Source organism: Monoraphidium neglectum, assembly GCF_000611645.1.
Source record: "Monoraphidium neglectum strain SAG 48.87 unplaced genomic scaffold scaffold00041, whole genome shotgun sequence".
NCBI lineage: Eukaryota > Viridiplantae > Chlorophyta > Chlorophyceae > Sphaeropleales > Selenastraceae > Monoraphidium > Monoraphidium neglectum.
In genome coordinates this window covers 22,128-41,452 of record NW_014013587.1, presented here as the reverse complement: position 1 = coordinate 41,452, position 19,325 = coordinate 22,128, and the positions used below count along the sequence as shown (strand labels likewise).

At 64.9% G+C, this 19,325-nt stretch overlaps 7 protein-coding genes across 7 annotated transcripts in view; 4 read left to right on the top strand and 3 right to left on the bottom strand.

Annotated features, from left to right (window-relative positions):
• Window positions 1–784: 784 nt before the first annotated feature.
• MNEG_0504 (hypothetical protein) lies at window positions 785–4,438 on the top strand (the record flags this gene model as incomplete). Its single annotated transcript, XM_014051020.1, has 1 exon — window positions 785–4,438. The coding sequence occupies one exon, from the start codon at window positions 785–787 to the stop codon at window positions 4,436–4,438; it is 3,654 nt and encodes a 1,217-aa protein (XP_013906474.1).
• Window positions 4,439–6,848: 2,410 nt separating this feature from the next.
• On the bottom strand, window positions 6,849–8,078 carry MNEG_0503 (hypothetical protein; the record flags this gene model as incomplete). Its single annotated transcript, XM_014051019.1, has 1 exon — window positions 6,849–8,078. The coding sequence occupies one exon, from the start codon at window positions 8,076–8,078 to the stop codon at window positions 6,849–6,851; it is 1,230 nt and encodes a 409-aa protein (XP_013906473.1).
• A 1,156-nt stretch (window positions 8,079–9,234) lies between these two features.
• On the bottom strand, window positions 9,235–10,173 carry MNEG_0502 (hypothetical protein; the record flags this gene model as incomplete). Its single annotated transcript, XM_014051018.1, has 4 exons — window positions 9,235–9,387; window positions 9,642–9,700; window positions 9,843–10,058; window positions 10,146–10,173. The coding sequence occupies 4 exons, from the start codon at window positions 10,171–10,173 to the stop codon at window positions 9,235–9,237; spliced, it is 456 nt and encodes a 151-aa protein (XP_013906472.1).
• A 688-nt stretch (window positions 10,174–10,861) lies between these two features.
• MNEG_0501 (ubiquitin-conjugating enzyme E2 S) lies at window positions 10,862–11,739 on the top strand (the record flags this gene model as incomplete). The annotated part of the gene is made up of 2 exons (XM_014051017.1): window positions 10,862–11,106; window positions 11,346–11,739. The coding sequence occupies 2 exons, from the start codon at window positions 10,862–10,864 to the stop codon at window positions 11,737–11,739; spliced, it is 639 nt and encodes a 212-aa protein (XP_013906471.1).
• Window positions 11,740–13,256: 1,517 nt separating this feature from the next.
• On the top strand, window positions 13,257–14,388 carry MNEG_0500 (hypothetical protein; the record flags this gene model as incomplete). Its single annotated transcript, XM_014051016.1, has 4 exons — window positions 13,257–13,355; window positions 13,614–13,703; window positions 13,966–14,061; window positions 14,281–14,388. The coding sequence occupies 4 exons, from the start codon at window positions 13,257–13,259 to the stop codon at window positions 14,386–14,388; spliced, it is 393 nt and encodes a 130-aa protein (XP_013906470.1).
• Window positions 14,389–15,583: 1,195 nt separating this feature from the next.
• Window positions 15,584–16,105, bottom strand: MNEG_0499 (hypothetical protein; the record flags this gene model as incomplete). Its single annotated transcript, XM_014051015.1, has 2 exons — window positions 15,584–15,726; window positions 16,036–16,105. 2 exons carry the CDS (start codon window positions 16,103–16,105, stop codon window positions 15,584–15,586), a joined length of 213 nt encoding a protein of 70 aa, XP_013906469.1.
• Window positions 16,106–18,923: 2,818 nt separating this feature from the next.
• Window positions 18,924–19,325, top strand: part of MNEG_0498 (hypothetical protein) — a gene marked incomplete at both ends in the record, with an annotated part of 2,636 nt that continues 2,234 nt past the window's right edge. Inside the window, one exon of the mRNA XM_014051014.1 lies at window positions 18,924–19,109. Within this exon, the coding sequence (XP_013906468.1) occupies window positions 18,924–19,109 (186 nt within the window). The remainder of the gene's footprint in view (window positions 19,110–19,325) is intronic.

Genomic DNA, 19,325 nt, shown 5'->3' with positions numbered 1-19,325 from the left:
TCATGTGCACGAAGGTAGATTTTGATGCAGGTGTGCTCTTTCCAGGGTGGTCAACTCACGACCGACCCTGCAGCACCTGAAACACATGGTCTGGGCTAGTGCTGGTGAGGGCCCTTGTCACGGCGCCGCTGCCGACATCTTGCTATATGCTGCAACACAGGCTCACAAACTACTTCTTGCGTTGTGTTTTGCATTACGCGAGAAGTGATTGACGAAGATAGCTCATATTTGCCGTTTGGCGTGGGACTCACCTCCAAGACTTGGGCCAGTGGCAAAGCCTTGGACTGGCCCAGGCCGGCTCGAGGAAGGGCGCGAATATATCTTGATAAAAAGCTGTCAAGGTGAGCTTAGAGCGCGGCGTGTGGCTTGCGGTGCGGTGTCCGGTGGCCCCTGACATTGGCAAGCCCTTTACGGCTATTTCGCACGGCTGGAGGTCATTTACGAAAGTCAGTATATGCTTCTCGGTGGAGCGGAAGGGGTCACCCGGCAGTCGCGATTTCGCTGTCGGCTTGCACGCAAAGGGGCCGGGGCATCCTGAGCGAACGGAGGGTAAGCATGCACGACGGTGAGGGGCTCGGCATTCCTCCGCGAAGAGCTCGGCATCCCTCCCTCGTGACACGCACCGCTCCATGCGCACCGCGTCGGCGCCGCTGCCCCGCGCCGCAGGGCATGACTAGTGCCCCTTCGCATGCGCTGAGATCAGCTCGGGGCGCTCGACGCCGGTCATAAGCCCCGTGCCGCGCCCGCCTGCGCGGGCGCGGCGCCGCCGCCGCCGGTGTGACGCATGGCGCGGCTGTTTCGCAAGCCGAAAGATGGCGCAGGGGCCCAGCAGAAGGCTGCCGCCGTGCACGTCAGCGGGCACCCCACCATCTTGAAGCTTTTGGAAGAGTACACGGGACAAGATGACGATCAGGGCTGTGACAACGGGGACAAAAGCCTGGCCGCGCCACTCCGGGCCCCTTCGTCGCCGGGGGCGGCCCAGCCCACGCCGCACCAGCAGCCGCCGCCACAGCCGGAGCAGCAGCAGCGGCGGCAGGAGTGGGAGCACGAGCGCGAGCGGGAATGGCAGCGGGAGCGCGAGCTGGAGTGGGAGCTGGAGCGGGCGCGCGCTCGGGGGGACGCAGATGAAGCGGCACCAGATCTCGAGGTGCGGGACACCCTGCAGCCCAGCCCCTGCGTGGCTCCCCAGGGCTTGAGCTCCCCGCGGTCGCAGTCGCCGCAGCAGCAGCAGGACCAGCAGCAGCAGCAGCAGCAGCAGCAGCAGCAGCAGCAGCAGCAGCAGCAGGAGCGGCAACAGCAGCAGCAGCACCACCACCACCACGACCAGCAGCAGCAGCAGCTGTCTGGGCTAGAGGAGGGGGCCCCAGAAGAGCAGCACGCGCCCTCAAGCTTCGTCGCGCCGCCGCCGAGACGGTGCGCCTCGGCCGCGCCCCTCAGCCCCTCCCCGCGGGGCTCGCGCACGCCGACGTCTCAAGGCTCGCGCTCGCCGCAGCCTGCCGGCGCGCTGCCCCGCGGCCTCGTGTTGCACCAGCTGCGCCCCGGGCCGCCCCAACTGCGCCCGGAGCTCGCCGCTGCACGCCGCGCCGCCGGCGGGCGCCGCTCGCCGCGGTCGCCCGTGCAGGAGGAAGCCAGGCAGCAGCTGCTCGAGCTCTGCACGCGCGTCGGCCGCATGCGGGGCCCGCTGCCCCCGGAGCAGCCCTGCTGGCGGCCGCCGCGGCCGCGCCGCGCGCGCGGCGCCCCCAAGCCGGACCGCGCGCGGCTGCTGGCGCAGCTCGTGCGGCTCGAGGAGGCGCGGCTCGAGTGGGGGCGAGGGCACCGCCCGCCGGCGCTGCCGCCGCTGCCGGCGGCGGACCCCGGTTCTGACAGCTGTGAGTATGATGGGGACAGCGTGTTGCAGGAGGGGAACGAGGAGGAGGGGGAGCCGGGCGATGAGGGGAAGGCGCGGCCGCCGGCCGCGGCCGTCCGCGGCCCCTCCGCGCCGCAGCTGCGCACGCCGCCCCCAGCGGCCCTGTCGAGCCAGCCTTCCCGGGCGCGCCTGCAAGCCGCAGGGGACCGGGAGTCTGAGCGCCCAGCCCGATTGGCGAGCCTCACCAACAGCGCGCGGCCCGGCGGCCCGGGGCGCCCCCTCGGCCCCCAGCGTGGCGCCAGCTTCCAGGGCCCCGCAGGCCGCCCGCCCACAGCGGCGGCGGCGGTGGCGGCCGCGGCGCAGCAGCTGCCGAGGCGCGCCCAGGGTGGGTCTGTGGCCGGCGCAACCGCGTCGGAGTTGGGGCTTAGCCGCGAGCCCTCTTGGCTGCGCCGGCCGCCGCTTGTGACAGGCGCGACGCGGCGCAGCCAAGCGATGGTGCAGCGGCTGGAATCCGAGCGGACACGCCTTGTCAGCAGCATCTTCAAGCGGCTTGACGGCTGTGACGACGCGTCGTCCATCGCGAGCGAGCAGCAGACGCCGCGCGCGCTCGTGCGCCTCAGCAGCGGGCGCGGGCGCGGCAGCTTCGGCGCCGGCGCGCCCGTGAGCGAGGATGGCGGGGGATTCGGCGCTGGCGGCGTGACGTGGGGCGCTCATGAGCACCAGCCGGCGCAGGAGCCGGCGCCCGCAGGGCGGGTCAGTCAGTGTTCGGCCCTGGCCTCGGCGGCGCAGCCAGACAGCCCAGATGCGCCGTCGTCGCGCGCCTGTGCGTGGCACAAGCTGTTCTCGTCATCAGAAGAGGAAGAGGTGGTGGTCGCTGACGTGTCACGCCACCCCCGCTCGCCAGCCTCGCACAAGACAGTGGCACCGCCTCCCGCTCCGTGGCCGCGGCCCGCCCTGCCCCTACCAGAGCTTCCTCCATGGCAGCCTCGCGAGCGCCGGTTGCTGCAGCCGGCCGCCCCGCAGCCGGCGCCGCAGCCGCAGGTCTCGTCTGCGCCCGCGTCGCCGGCCGCGCGCCAGGGCTCGCGGCAGATATGGGTTCGGGAGCCCCCCTCGTGCGAGGGACCGTGGGATGCGCCGCCCCTGCAGCGTCCGGGCCCCGGCTCCCGTCGGGTCTCTCTCGAGTCTCAGCGCTCGCAGCGGCCCGCGCCGCTGCCGTGGGTGCCGCAGCCGACCGAGGCTTCAGGGGAGGACGGCGCGTCACTTTCTTCGCCTGTCTCGCGCCAGGGGTCGCTGCCTTGGCAGGTGCCGCTGTCCGAGCGGCTCACGGCGTCGTCGCGGCAGGGGTCGCTCGCGTCGCAGGGGTCCCACCGCGAGCCCCAGCGGCGGGCGGCAATGCCTTGGGTCGCGCAGCCGCTGTGGGTATCAGAGGACGTGGTTGCGTCCCCGGGGGCGCCTCCGGCGCGGCCGCAGCCCTCGAGGCAGGGTTCGCCCCGGTCACGGCTGGGCGGCCCGCCGCCCCAGGCCAGCCTCTCGCGCCAGGATGCGCCGGCGGCCCAGCATGGCACGCCCCCGCGGCAAGGCGGCGCGCCTTCAGAGCAGGGCAGCCCGCGGTTGCAGGGCGGCGTCGGCCCGCGACAGCAGCCGCAGAGCCTGCCGTGGCCGTCGCCGATCTCGCACCTGCTGCTATCGTCATCGCGAGACGCCTCATGCGGTTCTCAGGCGGAGGGGGAGGAGGGGCAGCGGCAGCGGCAGCAGGAGTCAGAACAGCAGCAGCAGCAGCAGCAGCAGCAGCAGCAGCAGCAGCAGCAGGAGGAGCAGCAGGAGGAGCAGCAGGAGGAGCAGGCATCACAGCAGCTGTCACCGCGCTCGTCTGTGACGTCGCAGCCGCGGGCAGGGCCGTCGCCGGAAGGGTCGCTGCTGCGGCAGCGCTCTGCGCTGCGCTTGCCAGCGGGCCAGCCGCGGCCGCTACCGGCGCCGGCGCAGCACCCAGGGCTGCTGCACAGACACTCCCAGCAGCCCTCGCAGCAGCAGCAGCATCCACTGCTGCACCAAGAGCATTCTCTGCAGCAGCCTATGGTGGCCCTGCGGCGCATCAACGTTCGGCCTTGTTCGCCCGTGCAGCAGCGGCAGCAGCACGCCGCCTCCCCATGGGGGCCCCTCCGCGCGCGCGCGCCGGCCACCAAGCCGCCCGGCAGCCCCGTCCGCGTGCCCGGCAAGGCAGGCCCCAGCAACGGGGGCGCGCCCGCCGCTGGGCTGGGCCGCGCGGGCGCGGCCGCAGCCGCCGCTGACAGCAGCGCGCTGCCGGGCGCGACGCAGCAGCCTCGGTCCCAAGCGGCCAAGTTGCGTGCCATGGCCCTGGACACCTGCGTGATCTGCCTCGAGGCGCCGTCCGAGGTTGTCTTCCTGCACGAGTCGTTTGCCCATAGGTGCGCCTGCCGCGGCTGCGCGGAGGGCCTGGCGACGGGCGCGCCGTGCCCGCTGTGCGACGCGGCGGCGACGGCGGTGCTGCGGGTCTACTCTGCCGCCTCGAAGGACGCTGTGGCGGCGACGGCGACGGAGGGCCAGGGGCCGGAGGTGGCAGCGAGGGCGTAGGCTCGGATGTCTACCGCGCTGACATGGATGATGCAGCGGGAGCTGCTGCTGCTGTGTGAAGCACTTCTGCTGTACAGCTGGGCAAAGATATGGTGCCTTTTTGACAGCCCAGCATGTGTTTCCATTTCTGTGTGTGACAATGGGCCGGGGTACTTGCCAACTTTGCCATATGGCTGTGCGACAATGTGGCAAGGCAGGCTCGCCCCTGCCCCGTGTCTTGTACTGCTAATCCTCTAGAAACTTTCCGCTGCGCCTGGCCACAAAATACACCTGGCGGCCTTCACCTGTCAACACGGTCGCATGCCCTGTTGCCGTTCCTGTCCGGCTGAGCACAGTGATCCCGCGCCAGGCGCTGGCACCGACACCCGTTCATCTGTCACACACACCGTGCCCCGCCTCCATGCGCATCAATGCAGCTCATAGATTTGGAACGAAGAGTCTGAGTTTGCAGCCGCTGCTGCTTTCTGGTTTCCTGACACGCTCCACCCTTGCTTTGGATTGCGGCGCGGCGCGTTGACGGCCAGCCAGCTGAAACACTGTTGTGCAACCAATTGCAGCCGTTGCGTTTGGCTCGCGGCCTGCGGACGCTTGAGCACGCAGGCGCGCCACGAGCAGAGGCACCTCGACCTTGCCGATGCCAAGCAAATGCCCACCCTGCTGTCGGGGCGTCACATGGTGTCAACTGCCTCAAGGAGCGTGCTGCATGCGAGCATCTATGTGTACGGCAGAGCATGCGCTGACCGCCGCGCCAACGTGTGTCCATTGCAAGCGCCCACTCGCCACGCCATGCTTACATGCACATCTCTTGGCAGCAGCTCGCATTGCAAATTGCGCCCTTTCGTCCGGCGCGCATGGCCTGCGACGCGCTCTCACCGCATTTCGCCCGACTGTTTCTCCATGGTATGGGGGTCTGCAGGGTGGCACCATGCTTCAAATGCTGATACGCGAATGAACACTGCTGTAATCTTTGATCCCTTTCTCTGATGACAATCTCTCGCTTCGGACAAGGCGGTTTTGGTATTGGAGTCGGCACGACCCAGGGCACTCTGCCAACCAACAGCAGCTGCTCTCGTGGACTTGTGCGCTGTAGGCACACGGCAAGAGGTACGGCGGCCCGTCACACCTAGGTGGGCCTGCTGTGCCGGGTTCACAGGAGCCGTGTACATCTGGGGACCGGGGCTTCAGGCAACCCTGGCGGCACCGCCGCTGCTGCGCTGCTGCTGATCTCAATGTGTTTATCCCTGCTTATGGCGACCGATCCCTGCAGGCAGGCCACTGGGGCTGGGGCAGATATCATGCAGCACGCTGCCTCAGGAGGCTGCGATGATGCCCAGGGACTGCGCTAGCTGCCACACTTTGCAGGGGCGAGCTGCTGGTGTCGCAGAGAGTGCGCATTGGAGTGCGGGGGATGAGCGGCGGTGCTCATGACACGAGGCAAACCAGCGGCAGGCTAGCGAGGCAGCGCGGGCACTGGCGCTCCAGGGCATGCTACCTTCACTGGCGGGGAGACGACAGCCGGCCTTCACAGCACCAAGATGTGTTGCAGCGTGTGCGTGTCCTGCCAGGGGCGGCGAGATGCTCGCGAGACGGGTGGGCATGATGGCAAAGCCCAAGACGATATTGTCTCAACAACTTCTGCTGCAGCGTTTGTTGTGAAGTGGCAGTGCAAATCGCCGTTTCTGGCCGTGCACCACACAGCAGTTTTGCTGGGCCCTGCTGCGTGCATCTACTAGTGCCCGATAATGCAAGCTGCAACAGGGTGCAGACAAAGCGGCCTGATACAGCCAGGGACCGTAGTTACCAAGCTGTGACAATATCTGTGCTGGGCGTCGCTGCAGCGCCCGAGCAGGGAATCACTACAACTACAAACGCTGCTTGGAAATGTACAAGCAAGGTGCAAATGGATTGCAGCAGCAGTGTAAAGTTCTGATGCAGGGCAGTTCTGATGCAAGCGGCATCTGCTGCCCCATTCGCAGCGTTGCAACAGGGGCACCTTGACATTTTGAGCAGGGCCGTGAATGGCCCCTCGGGTGTATTGACCTGAAATTGCATGCAAAGCCTGCAAATCTGCCATAAAACCCTTTGAATTTGCAGACACCGCACGGGCAAGTGTCGCGTTTGCCACTACTGGAGGAGCGTGCGTGGCGCCGCTGCAGGTGTGTTGTTGCGGGCACACGGCTTGTATGCTGAAGCCTGGATATGATGAGTATGGCAAGGCCATGCAGTGACGGGCGTGCGTGTGGTGCCCGCCTTGCACCTTGCTGCGATTGTACATGGAGCACGTGAGGTTGCCCAGGCATGGTGGAGCCAGGCATTCCACTCCAATAAAAAATGCCGGAATGCAGATGCCCAGGCACATGCGGGATTTGTGCCGTCTGTCAACCCCGAATCAGCACTGCGTCTCCTCTGCTCATTCATCAAAAACACTGCTGGCGCCGCTGCTGGGGCGCCTGTTGAAGCCGTCAACGACGCCAGCCCTGCCCTCGCTGAGGTCGCGCGCCCACTGCAGAGGCGCCTGCTGCTGTTCAGCAGTCAATGAAATCGTAAAGTCGGAGCTGCTGAGGCGCCGGCTGAGGCTGTCGTGCGCACCAGATCCGATGTCGCTTAAGTCGCGCGCCCACTGCAGCGGCGCTTGCTGCTGTTCAGCAGTCAACGGAACTGTAAAGTCGGAGCTGCTGAGGCGCCGGCCGAGGCTGTCGTGCGCACCAGACCCGCTGTGGCTCAAGTCCCGCGCCCACTGCAGTGGCACCTGCTGCCTCTGTGGCGTCAACGGCTGCGCCGGGCTGGACAGTCGCGGCTGCCTGCACGCCCCGCTGCCCGCGACGCTCCCAGCGTGCTGCTCGGGCTTCTGCGAAGCCGCCGAGCTCTTTGCAGCAAAGCTAGCTGCCGCGGCTGAGGCGGCCGCAGCCGCAGCGGCGGCGGCAACTGCCGCTTGCTCTTTCGTCTTGCAGCTGGACACGCCGTAGCGGCGCCGCACACGCAGCTGCTCGAACCGCACCAACTCTTCAATCAGCCTGCTGGCCGGCTGCCCCGCGGTGGCTGGCGGCAGCTGCGGCTGCGCCTCGACGCGCAGCAGCGCGGCGCCGTCCGCGCCGTCGCCGGGCCGTGCCACCTCGCACCATGGCGCCTCCCGGGCCTGGTCGCCGCGAGCGGCGTGCGTTGACGGCGAGGTCCGCGTCTGCAGTGGCTGCGGCGGCGCCTGAGGCTTGTGAGGGGCCTTGGCGGCGCAGCGCAGGGGAGCGGCTGAGACGCCGGTAGCGGCGCGCGCAGCCGTGTCGCACGGCTGCTGCTGGTGCTGCTGCTGGTGCTGCTGCTGATGCTGCTGCTGGTGCTGCTGCTGGTGCTGCTGCTGCGCATCCCGAGTGTCGCGATCCTGCTTGGCTGCAGGTTGCTGGTACTGCTGCATCTGCTTGGCCGCCTTCTTGGCGTTGGCCCTGTGCGCGGCGGTTGCAGCGGCGGTGGCGATGGCCATGCGCCGCAGGCGAGAGAGCTGCAGCTGCACCTGCTCGGCAGCCGAGGCCTGGCTGGGCAGGTGCTCAGCCGCGTCGTAGAACACATCTTCGCCGTCGCAGGCGGCGGCCTGCATGGCGCAAGTGCTGCCAACGCCGCGGCGCATGCGGACGTAAGTGATGCCCTGCATGGTCCGCTTGAAGGTCAATTGGGTCACACTTGAAGGCAGAAAATGCACGTGAAGCAGCAAAAAGGGCGTGACCTGCATGGTGATGAGCAGGGCAGAAGTGTGTTTATAATGTCCATGGTGACTTGGTGTGCATCGCGTGTGCATGTGTACGGAGCCCATTGTGTCAACAGGCAGGTTGCTTTCAAGGTGTCTACCAGGCCAGCTCTGCTGCAGTGACTGTGTGACCGCTGTCAGCACGGCAGACGCACTTATCAATCCGCTGGGTGTGAGCGTCTCCTCACCTTCAGACTCCTGACACAGGCAGCCGCCTGGCTTTGGTGAATCGATGGGACCAGGAGGGCAGCGGGTCCGAGACCGATGAGGCCCAGGAGGGTCTGGTGCACCCAAGCGCGGGTGTGCCAACTCGATGTTATGTTATTGGTACCAAGTGTAGCGTCACGCACTGCAGAAGTTGTTCCTGGAGAGAGGGGCTGATCTTCGCTAGCTCAACTTTCTGAATGTTGCTGTCAAAGCTCTGAAGCGTACGACATCACAGAGAACAACCCAGGTGAAACTTGCTTCGCGCTGAATCGGCGCCCGGAGCTTTGTTGCTGAGGTGCCACCCGACATTCCTCCTGCCGAGCAGCTGCGCCGCCTAACGTCATTCAAGTGGCCGGGTCACCCATCGCCTGGCATGAGGCTAAATTGAGCCGAATGCTTTGATGTACCCGCTAAAATAGGTCTTAGTGCCTCTGGACTGCATCAATGCCGCTGGACTGATGCAGGCCCCGCCACTGATGAGTGAGCCTGCTTCCCGACAGCCCTGCGGCTTGAAGGCGGCATGTCAACCTTCGCTGATGGTACATTGATCTGGAGCGACTGTATCAACTGGCACATTGCCTCACTAATCCAGCCCTTCCTGTGGCATCTGGCATTTAGGCGACGATGTCAGATGCAGAGAGTTTGATGGTAACACAATCAGCAGGGACAATGTGTGTCAGCATGTCGCACAACGTTATGCAATGGGCGAGCACCTTGCAAACCAGGCGCACAGCAGGCCGCCTGCACCCAAGATTCCTCAGCAACAAGCAAATCAGTGTGTTGTACGTCTGCACCGTTCTCGCCGCGCCTTCGTGGCAGCGCTGCCAGCCAGAGAGTCAGTCCCCCAGCCCTTCTGTCACTGCTGCGCATATGACGTAAACCCCTCGTGGGGCTCCAGGGGGCCCCTCGCAGCCTTCAGGTAGCCGCAGTCGGGCGTTTCCATGTCAAACGCGACGCAGCGGCTGTTGGCGTCGCAGCGCGCCCGCACAGACCTGCGGCCGCCACAGACCTGCGGGAAAAGATGAGGTTTGCACATTCGGGCATGTCACGCGTGGCTCATCTTGCTGGTGGGATAGAATAGCGCTTGTTTAAGGACGAGGTGCACCTGAGCTGCAAGCCAGGCGTTTGCCACAGACACCAGAAATGCAATCTGGTCGCCAAGGGCCACAAGCTGGGCGTGCCCGTGCACAGCGCGCGCTATCAACATACAGGTGCGCAAGCAGCGGGAGCCGCGAGCAGCTGGCGGTTGTAGGGGCGACGCACCCTGCAGAAGGGGGCATCACTGCCATCAGACTGCTTCTGGTCGCAGCTGATGTCATTCCCTGGAACAGGAAGGGGTCGCACGCCAAAAAGCGGCGTTGGTCTCCTCACACGTTGCAGGGCAACTCTACACTATACTACTGAAAACCTGGACGGTGGCGAATGCCGTCTCGTATACTAGATTCCTTTCGTTGGGCCCCTCACCAAGGATGCTCTTGCCAGCGGATGTGATGTAGCCGACCTCGTCAGGCGCAGGGGCCGCGCCGGGCGCGGCGCCCGGCGCGATGACCGTAACTTGCTGGCTCTGGTCCTGCGCCTGCGCTTGAGCCTGCGCCTGGTCGTCCTGCAGGAGGCCGCGCGCCGCCGCACAGAGCGCGGGGGATGACGGGCCTGCGCACAGCAGCAGCGCCAGGAGCAGGCCTGCGCGAAGGCACGAGGGGTGGGTGGGCAGTTCGCGACCTGGCCGCGCCCGAGGAGGGTGTGCGCCAGGGCGGGGCGGGCGCTCACCAATGGAGCTCGCTAGGTGGGGGCTCATCCTGATTCTATGCAGGTTGGGGTACTGACTCGCTGAGCATTAACCGAATGGGGAAGTAATGTGATGTTCTGACCTTTTAATCTGGCCTGCAGCCTGCAGCTGCACCCGGTTGCCAGCAGCTGCAGCTGTCAATGGGTCTGGGGCCCACACCCGTGGTTAACCTCGGCCAACCTCGGCAACGTGGTATAAAGTGTGATTGGGATCGCGCGGGCCATTCATACTAGCCAAAACGTCAGGTTGCGCCAATGCTCGAACAAAAGGCTTTAGAGGAGCTATTGCGATTCAGATAGGGGTCGGAAGGTCTGTATCCATCTGATGAGGTTCTGACCGAGCCGGCCGTTGGTTGGCTGTTGAATTCCGGCAAGTGCACTCCTTGGAAAATCAGCATTCTACTTACATGGGGGGGAAGCAGCCATAGCATCATCATATTTGTCTCGTTCTTGCTGGGTGTTTGGCGGCCCGCAACATGCACGCCGCCCGGAGCATACTGTGACTCGAGCTCAGGTGATTCAGGTGATGAGTGAGCAGCTGCTGGGGTTGGACAGACGATCCAGCCGATCGCTCTTAGAAGGACTTCAGCTCGCACTACGACGTCTCGATTCGAACTCAACGTAATTGGTCTTCGTGGAGCGCACGGCTCGTTTGCGAGGTGTGCCTTTTTTTGAAATCCTGGCAACACCGGTCCGCGATGGCAGGCCCCCCGCTATCGGCGCAGGCTATGAAATTGTTGGCAAAGGATCTTAGAGACCTGCAGGAGAAGCCGTGCGAGGGCATTCGCGTCATCGTCAACGAGCAGGACGTAGCGGATGTTCAGGCCGAGCTGGAGGGACCGTATGGCACGCCTTATGCAGGCGGGCTGTTCCGTATGCGTCTAGCGCTGCCCTCCGACTTTCCAGCCTCTCCACCAAAGGGCTGGTTCATCACAAAGATCTGGTGCGCTACACGCGCTTCCGCGCTGTTGCTGCCGATGCAGGCGCTCGCGCTGCATGTCCTGCGAGGCTTGCCGGCATATAGCTAGCAGCAGCAGATTATTCATCAACATGGTTCTGTTCTCCCGCTGAGATTGCTTCATGAGGCAGAGAAGTGCATCGGCACACGCCCCCCAGGCAGGCACTTGAATACGCGCGCATGCACGCGTTCGGCCGCCGCGGCCACCGCCGCTGCCGCCGCAGGCACCCAAACGTCAGCAAGTCCGGGGAGATCTGCGTCAATGTCCTCAAGAAGGACTGGCAGCCCGACCTCGGCCTGCGGCACGTGCTGCTCGTGATCCGCTGCCTGCTGATTGAGCCGTTCCCAGAGTCGGCGCTCAACGAGGACGCGGGCAAGGCGCTGCTGGAAGACTATGCCGAATACTGCAAATACGCGCGCCTGATGACCGAGCTCCACGCGCAGCCGCCCAAGCGCCCGATGCCGCTGGCGACCGCGTCGGGCGCAAACGCGAGCGGGGAGGGCGGCAGCGGCGACGGGCAGGGCCCGGGTTCGCCGGCGGTGAAAAAGCCCAAGGCGGCGGCGGCGAAACTGCCGGCCCAGGGGATGGCCAAGAAGAAGAGCCTCAAGCGGTTGTGAGGTTGCCTGCTCCGCAGCCGCTGATGCACTGTTGTGGTGAGCTTGGTAGTTTATGCGAGGGTGCTGTCGGTAGTACGCAGCGTAGTCTTTTGCTGGCGCTGGAAGCTTCCACCACCAGCAAAGTTGGTGGGCTTCCGCACATCGTGGCAGGCGCGCGTGCGTTTGGCCATGGCATGCGCCGCAATATGCTGGACTCTGCGACCACGGCAGTTGACGTTGCAACCCCTTGTTGCCATGCCAACATGCCAAGGCAACTGCTAAGGCTGGTGATGTTTGTGATGTCCTTGGCTGCCACGCAATCCTTTCAGCACAGGGAGGCGGCGCTGTGACAGCGTTGCCGTTGTGATGTCGAACCCTTCGCGCCATTTTCTGTTCTTGATGTTTTTTGGTGCCAGGTTGCGGTCTTTTTGACGATTCTTTGCTCTTGAATCCCTGCCTTTTCCTGCACGGCAGGCTTGCTTGCCATTGTCTGTTGATTTGGGCAGCAGGCGTGTCTTGTCTGCAACCTGCGAATCTTGCTGGTGTTGTGGGTCATCTGTTGAGCCATCGCCCAACATCAGCTCGCCGCTGGAACTACCAGAAGTCTGTAATGCTTTCTGGCTGACGCCGCAATATTGTATGACACTTCAGACGTTTTAGCCCGGGCGCCCTGGACATTGGAGTGCAGCGACGATGAATGGAGAGCAGCAGCACGCTCCTTCTGCTGATTCTGGACTTTGACCGCGTTCAAGAGACGCCGTACGGTGTTTCACAAGCCTCGCAGTGCTTTGCTGACGCAGTCACCGTTTCCAGCACTTTTAATCAATGGTATTACAATCGAGTTGAGCAATTCTGCAAAGGCCGCCACACTCGTCGTCAGCACTGCTAGATCTAGCGGGGCTTGGCTCGCAGACGTGCTCTTGGATATGGCCGCGATGAAGGCGGCCGGGATGCCTGCAATGGGCCTGCAGCGGCGGGGCCCTGGCATAGCAGCACACAGATCTGCAGTTTGCAGGCCGCAGCAATGCAGGCGCCTGGCAATGCGGCAGAGCATCGCCGTTTGCACAGCAGCCTCTCCTCAATGGCCCTTGAGGCTGGCCACCGCGATACAGCAGCAGCCCGTAGTCCTGCTGGCCTGCCACGCCGCAGTGGCCTCCCAGCGGATTGTCTCGGCCATTCGGGATGGCTTGAGTCGAATGTTCCCGCAGCTGCAGGAAGTCAGCAAGGAGGTGCGCATAGCGGGCGCGCATCGCCAGGACGGCTGCTGTCAGCACGCATGGCGCTTTCGCTGTGCTGTTGTTGCTGGGCCTGCTGCTGGGGCCGTGCACAGATAACTCACGCGCCCATGCCTGCGCACCTTATGGCTTTGTGCGTGGCGATGTTATAGACCGTGTATATACTGCAGCGGCCCGTCGGTATGCAGTGGCGCCGCATTACGCCTGTGGCAACGCGATCCAATCCCACCTCAACACCTGCGAAAACAACGCGCCCCAAACCCCAAGGACCTTCGGCGGCAGCTGTCACGCGGCGCGCGCATGATGGCGCTGCTGGCGCTGCCCCTGGCGCGCGCCTCGACCGAGTCCCTCACTGCAGTGTACGCGCGGACGTTTGAGAAGGCGGCCTTCGGGTTTGCAAAGGTGCGCAAGGCGTTCCTGCCGGGGTTGAGAAATGGCGCTCTTGACAGATGTGCGCCGTGGAGGCGTGCCCAGCTGCCTAGTTGTTGCATGCGGCCGAAGCAGCTGGGGCTGGAGATAGCCCGCTGCCGCGACCCTCGCAATGCGACGCGTAAAGCAGTACGCGCACCAGCAACCCGACCGCTCGCCATTCTCTCAATGGATCCGCTGCCCCCCGCACGGCCCTTCCGCGCCCCCCCCCCCCACCGCTCTGCGCACCAGATGTACCTGTTCTGCCTTTTCATGCGCGTGCTGCTGAGCTGGTTCCCCGGGATCGACTGGAACGCGCAGCCCTGGACCTTCCTGCGGCTGGTGGGCGCTGGGTGCCCCCCCTCTCTGGAAGCCACCGGCGGAACGGCTTCTTTGCGCACAAGGGCGCGGCTTGCCTTTCGGCTGGCGCCAGGAGCACGGGCGCGGCGATCCGCTGGCGCGCAGCGCCGCACGCCAGCCCGCACGCCGTCCAGCAGCAGCGCGGGTGCGGCCGCTGTCGCCCTCAACGCCCGGCTGCCTTTGCTCGACCTGCGCCAACCCCCCTCCCCCCCACCTCCCCTCCGCCCGCTCTGGGTCCCGCCAGATCACGGAGCCTTACCTGCAGATCTACCGCGGCATCCTGCCGCCGCTCTTTGGGCAGCTGGACTTCACGCCGCTCTTCGGATTCCTCATCCTGCAGGTGCGCCCCGCACGCGCCCCGGCGCCGCCCAACGGGCGTGGGGCGGTGCGCCCTCCTCGCCTTGGGGCCGCTGCTTGCAGCCTTGGGTCTGCCGCAACCCTGGTTCCCCTGCTGGGCCGACTGCCTGAGCGTCGCTTGGCCTCGCATTGCTGTCGGTCCAATGGCCACACCTCACAAACCACCCCCCGCATGTCGCCCCAACTTGCCCTGGTGACCCAGGACGTGGTGGAGGTGATGGCCCCCACATACACCATGGGGCTGCATGTGGTGGACACCTCAACCAAGTGGACCACCAGCGACGTCATGTGCTACCTCGATGGCTTCTGATCTGCGACGGGATGGCTGCCGGGATCTCCGGGATTAGCTCATCGGCCTGGCGGCAGTGAACGCGGGAGTCTCTATCTCGCAGCGGCGGCGATCGAGGACCGGCATGCATCAGCACACATGGCGCGTGCTGGCGAGCGGCCGGTCCCGCAGCCACGAGCAGCGGCCATCACTTCAGTCAGTCGCGGAGCCGTATGCACCCCCTCAATCACGCGGGCGTCTCGACTCGACACTCAAATGGGCTGCTGCTTCAGCAACGCCTTGGCCCCATCTTTTTTGCCATGTCCTCATGTGCTTTCTTCCCTGTGGCACGCAATGTAATGGTTACAATCCATGGTGGCTGTGAGTGTGGCTGTGAAGATGGAGGGGGTGGACGCCAACGTGGATGTCGCGCGCCCTGAGATGCGCATGGAGAGCGCGGCGCCAACCAGCAGGACGAGGCGAGCAGCAAGTGCAGAAAGCCAGAAGGGGGTGAGCCAGGCTCGGGCGAGGAGAGTGGCGAGTGTGTGCAGGCCGCGAAACGTGTGCTTGGCGCTGAGGGTTGCGATGATCCAGCGTGCAGTTTGACGTCAGCAGGCGGTGGGCCCGGCCGGGTGAGGGTGTGTCGGAAAACCTTTGAGCGCGCTGGGGGCGCGTCGGTGGCCGCGGAGCGCAAGGCAGCGCAGCCCCTTTATCAAGTCTGATGATTTGGCAAGGTGTAGCTCGTATCAGTTATGCACAACGCTATCGCGGCGCCGCCTCTGGCAGGCGTCAGGGCCCTTGCGGCAACGCCCATGCGCGCACGCAAAGGTGGCAGGGCGGGTGCACAGGTGGGTGCGGCGCCCTGGAGGCTTGAGCCACCCCTCCGGCTCGCGGTGCCGGGTGCTGGAAATGATGCATAGAGGCCGGCAGAGCTGCGCAGCTGCACGCGTGCATCTCCCAGCCAGCCAAGCTGATGTGCGCTCCGCAGGGCACACGAAGGGTTGGGGGTGCTCGCACCCAGATGGGACAGTCACAAGGAGACGGGCGATCCAGGACAGCCAGGCGCCGCCGCCCAGGCAGCCCTGAGATCGCAGGCTCGGCACGGCTGGCAAGCGCCCCAGCAGGCGCGCCGCCAGCTGCGAGCACGTGTGCTGAGTATGGCCTCGTCTGGGAAAAAGGGCACGCACTGTACCTGCCTGCTGCACGGCGCCCGCCCCTCCGCCGCTGCAAACTCCCGCTAGCTGCCGCCCTCCTCCGACCCGAGCACCACGGTGCCGCTGTTCTGCAGGCCGCTGGCCGGCGCGGCCGCGGCGCCCGAGCTGGCGGGGGTGGGTGCGTCCGAGGCGAAATCCAGCTGGAAGCGCGCCAGGTACTCATCGCCTGGGGTGATGGGGCCGGCGGTTGGCGATGGGAGAGGATCAGCGGGGTTTGCAGGGTGCGTGGGCGGCTGTTTGGAGGTCGGGGTGCTGGAAAGGTCGGCGAGAGGCGCGCTGGTCAAAGGGGTCGCATGCGCATGCGCGGCGGTATCCAGGCCCTGCGCTGGAGCCGCCTCGGCTCGACGGCATAAGCACAGAGCACGGGAAAATTTGTATCAGTGGATGGTACAGCCACGCCGCCACCCCCTCCCCCCCCCCCAAAAAAAAGCCAGGCCAAGCGCCAACGCCTCGGCGTCCCCTCATCCCCGCTCACCAAATGTGATCTCTGCCCCCACGCCAACCTCCACGTTGTCCATCGGCGACAGCTCCTGGCCGTTGACCATCGTGCCGTTGGTGCTGTTGAGGTCGGTCACAAACACGCTGTCATTCTCTGACGAGCGTGGGTGGTTTGCGTGCGGGGTTGAGTAATCTTGGCAAGGGTGACTGCACCGGTGATGACGAGCGGCGATGGATATTGTTTGCAGCGGATGGAAAGGCGGACAGGCGGAAGACCAGGTGTTGCTGCGGGGGAGGCGGCGGCAGCTTGCGGGCGCGGGGCGGGGCGCGGCGGGCGCCCACCGACGCGCAGCAGCGCATGGCGCGTGGAGACCGTTGGAATAGGGAGCAGGATGTCTGCCGGGGAGGTGCGGCCCACCTGCAAAGGAAGCGGGGACGTGCCAAGACAAGGGCGGCTCGATGCATGGCCCCATCCACACAGCGGCCGCCCCAGACCTTGAGCAGACGATACGGCGCCACGCCGCCAGGCGGAAAGGTTGCTACCTAAGGGCAGCGGCTGACTCAGGCCGCGGCTGGCGCTCGCCCATGACCGACACGCGCTCGTCGCTGCTGAGATGAAGCAAGGTGTGCTTTTTTCAAGGGCGGCCCACCTCGTACACGCCATCCTTGAGCAGTATGGGACCAGGCAGGGGCACCTTGGAGCCTATGTGCTCGGTGCTGCCGCTTCCTGCATGCAGGCGGGGTCGTTCGCAGTGTGCGAGCCGACGGATGTTGAACGGGCATGCGTTTGGGGTCCCGCATTTCTGCGCAGTCCTTGCTTGTGCGCGTGCATGCGTTCGCGCACGCTCTGCACGCTGTGAAAACTTTGCGCTGCCTGCACCGAAACCAAAAACTACCCATTGCCCCTTTTGCTGCAGATGAATGCAAACGCGCGCATTCCCCTGCACACCCACTGCCCCACTCCGCCTGAACCTGACAGAATTCGCCGCTCTCACCGGTTGGGGTGAGGACCAGGCGGGATGAGGCAACGACAACGACGCACCAACGAGAGGTTGAGCGCGTGGTCGGCACGAAACGTGCAGCTGCGCGGCGGTGCAGCAAAGAGGCAGGGGAGACACTCTGTCGCTGGGGTGCTGGAGTGGGGGGTGCAACGCCGACGCATCGTGCCATGAGGAGCGGCGATCAGTGCATGCGAAGGCCGACCCAACGCACCGTATGGGATTCCAGGGCGTGAAAGCACCGCGCACCCCAAGCAGGACCGGCTGCCAGCGATGAGAGACCTCATCCCGCTTGTGACGAGACTCGCTGCCCTGACAACTTTTGGGGCCTCTCCCAAGCAGCCTTTGGAACTCTATAAAGTGCGATTGTGCAATCAAGACGGTGGGATCGTATGCGTGCACAGGCGATAGTCGGATCGAGCGCGCTGATCAGCTGGGGCGATGCCAGATCCCTTTCGTGGATTTTATGCGTGCATGCGTGCGGTAATCCAGTGGCAAATCGTGCCATTCAGCAAAGCAAAGCCAATGGTGCCACACGGCTTGGTTACCCAACCTCGTCGTCCGGCGAAATTGGCACCTGACCTGCTGGCGTGCGCCAACGCCGTGCAGGAATGCAGCAGAGGCCGCAAGGCCCTCCTTCAATCCGGTCAATTAAGGAGGGCAGAGGTTGGGCTTTCTGTGTGTGCTCTGTGTGGGCGTATGGGTGTATGTGCAAGATGTGCACAAGTGCGTGCGTGAGGGTGCCCTTGCTTGACGAGTTGCTTGATTTTGGTTTCCAGGTTGGTTGTGATGTATGTGATCATGCAAAGGTTTTGATACACAGTTTATGTTCAGGGATGCTGGCTATCTGCCTACCGTGCCGCATCTGCACACCTGCTGTGGTCCGCTTTTTGGGCATCAACTCTATGCCAAGTCCTGGGACTGACTACCGGTACTCTGCCACGGCGTGAGGCCGCACCAGACCTTTCCTTCTTGACGTGAGAATTGGGTTCTTCGCTATCATAGGGCAGTGCGAGGGCGCATTGTCGCGGCGGGGTGTCAACCTGGGTTGACCACAACAGGCCATCGGCGGCCATTGCGCCGATTGGTCGGATGCAGCAGCCTGGCCTGGCTTCAGCACAAAAGCGACATACCTCAATTTGTTTGCCCCCAACTCTTTACCACCTGCCTGGCAATGGTCGCACCTCGAGAAAGGGTGACGATGGTTCGCAGCGTGATGGGCTCGCCTCACCCCTCCAGTTGAAAGCGCGAGTCGGTGGGCTTGCGTGATCAATTTATTTAATATACCCGTTTCACGTTGCCACAGTCCCTCGTGAGGATACTCGTGCAGGCGGCACTCCCCCCCGGGAGGCCGCGCACGATGATGCGCTGCACGCGCGGCCGCTCACTTAACGGATGTACCGGTGCTGCTGCAAAAGGATTGGCACAGGGCGTCCTTGCCCTGCTACTAGTATCCCTATGCTCAGGCGACCCTATCAGCGCCTGTCGGCCAGAGCGGCATCAGCGGCCAGCGGCGCGGCGATTACGCGCCGAGCTACCACAGGGCCAGGACAGCGCAGCAGCAGCGGCGGCGGCGGCGGCGGCCATGGCCACATCGGCACCACCCGCTGCTGTCGCTCCGCCAGCAAGCGCAGCAGCGGCAGCACCAGGCGCCCCGTCAGCAGAGGGCCACGCCCGCTTGGGTGACAACATCACCCTCTGGCCGCCCCAGGCGTGGCAGGCCGGTGAGGCTCGCCTCGTTTGCTTCGCAGCACCCAGGCCCTATTGCTCAAGCCTGACTGGCGCCCCTGTCGCGTGCTCCTGCGATCCAGCAACATGAATGCATCCAAGCAGGCATGGCATGCAAACAAGCGCGCTGCCTCGTTTTCAGACCCAACGTCTCGATTTGAATGTAGGCATGCCAACGCGATCACCCGGCCCCGCAGGCATGTACATAATCACGGCCGCCACCATGGCTTCCACCTCCGCCGGCGGCGTCGGCGCGCCCGCCGTGCTCGCGCCGCTATTCCTAGTCGCCTCTGACGGCCACCTGCGGCCCAGCCAGGCCGTCGGGATAGCCCAGGTGGTGCCTATTGCCGCGGCGGTCGTAAACATCCTGGTTTTCGCAAACCAGGTGAGGCGTATCTCTGCATCTGGCACCCATCGGCGGCCTTGAATCCTTCCCATTGCGTGGTCCCGGCACGCATCCGCAGCCCGCGCAGTTAAGACTCATCGCCGCTCCGTATGGAAACTCCTGTGTGTTTTCCAGATGCGTTGGCATGCGCCTCGGCTCAGCTGAAGCTCGTACCGTCACTTTTACTCATACGCCTTCTACTCGTCTGGGCCCCCC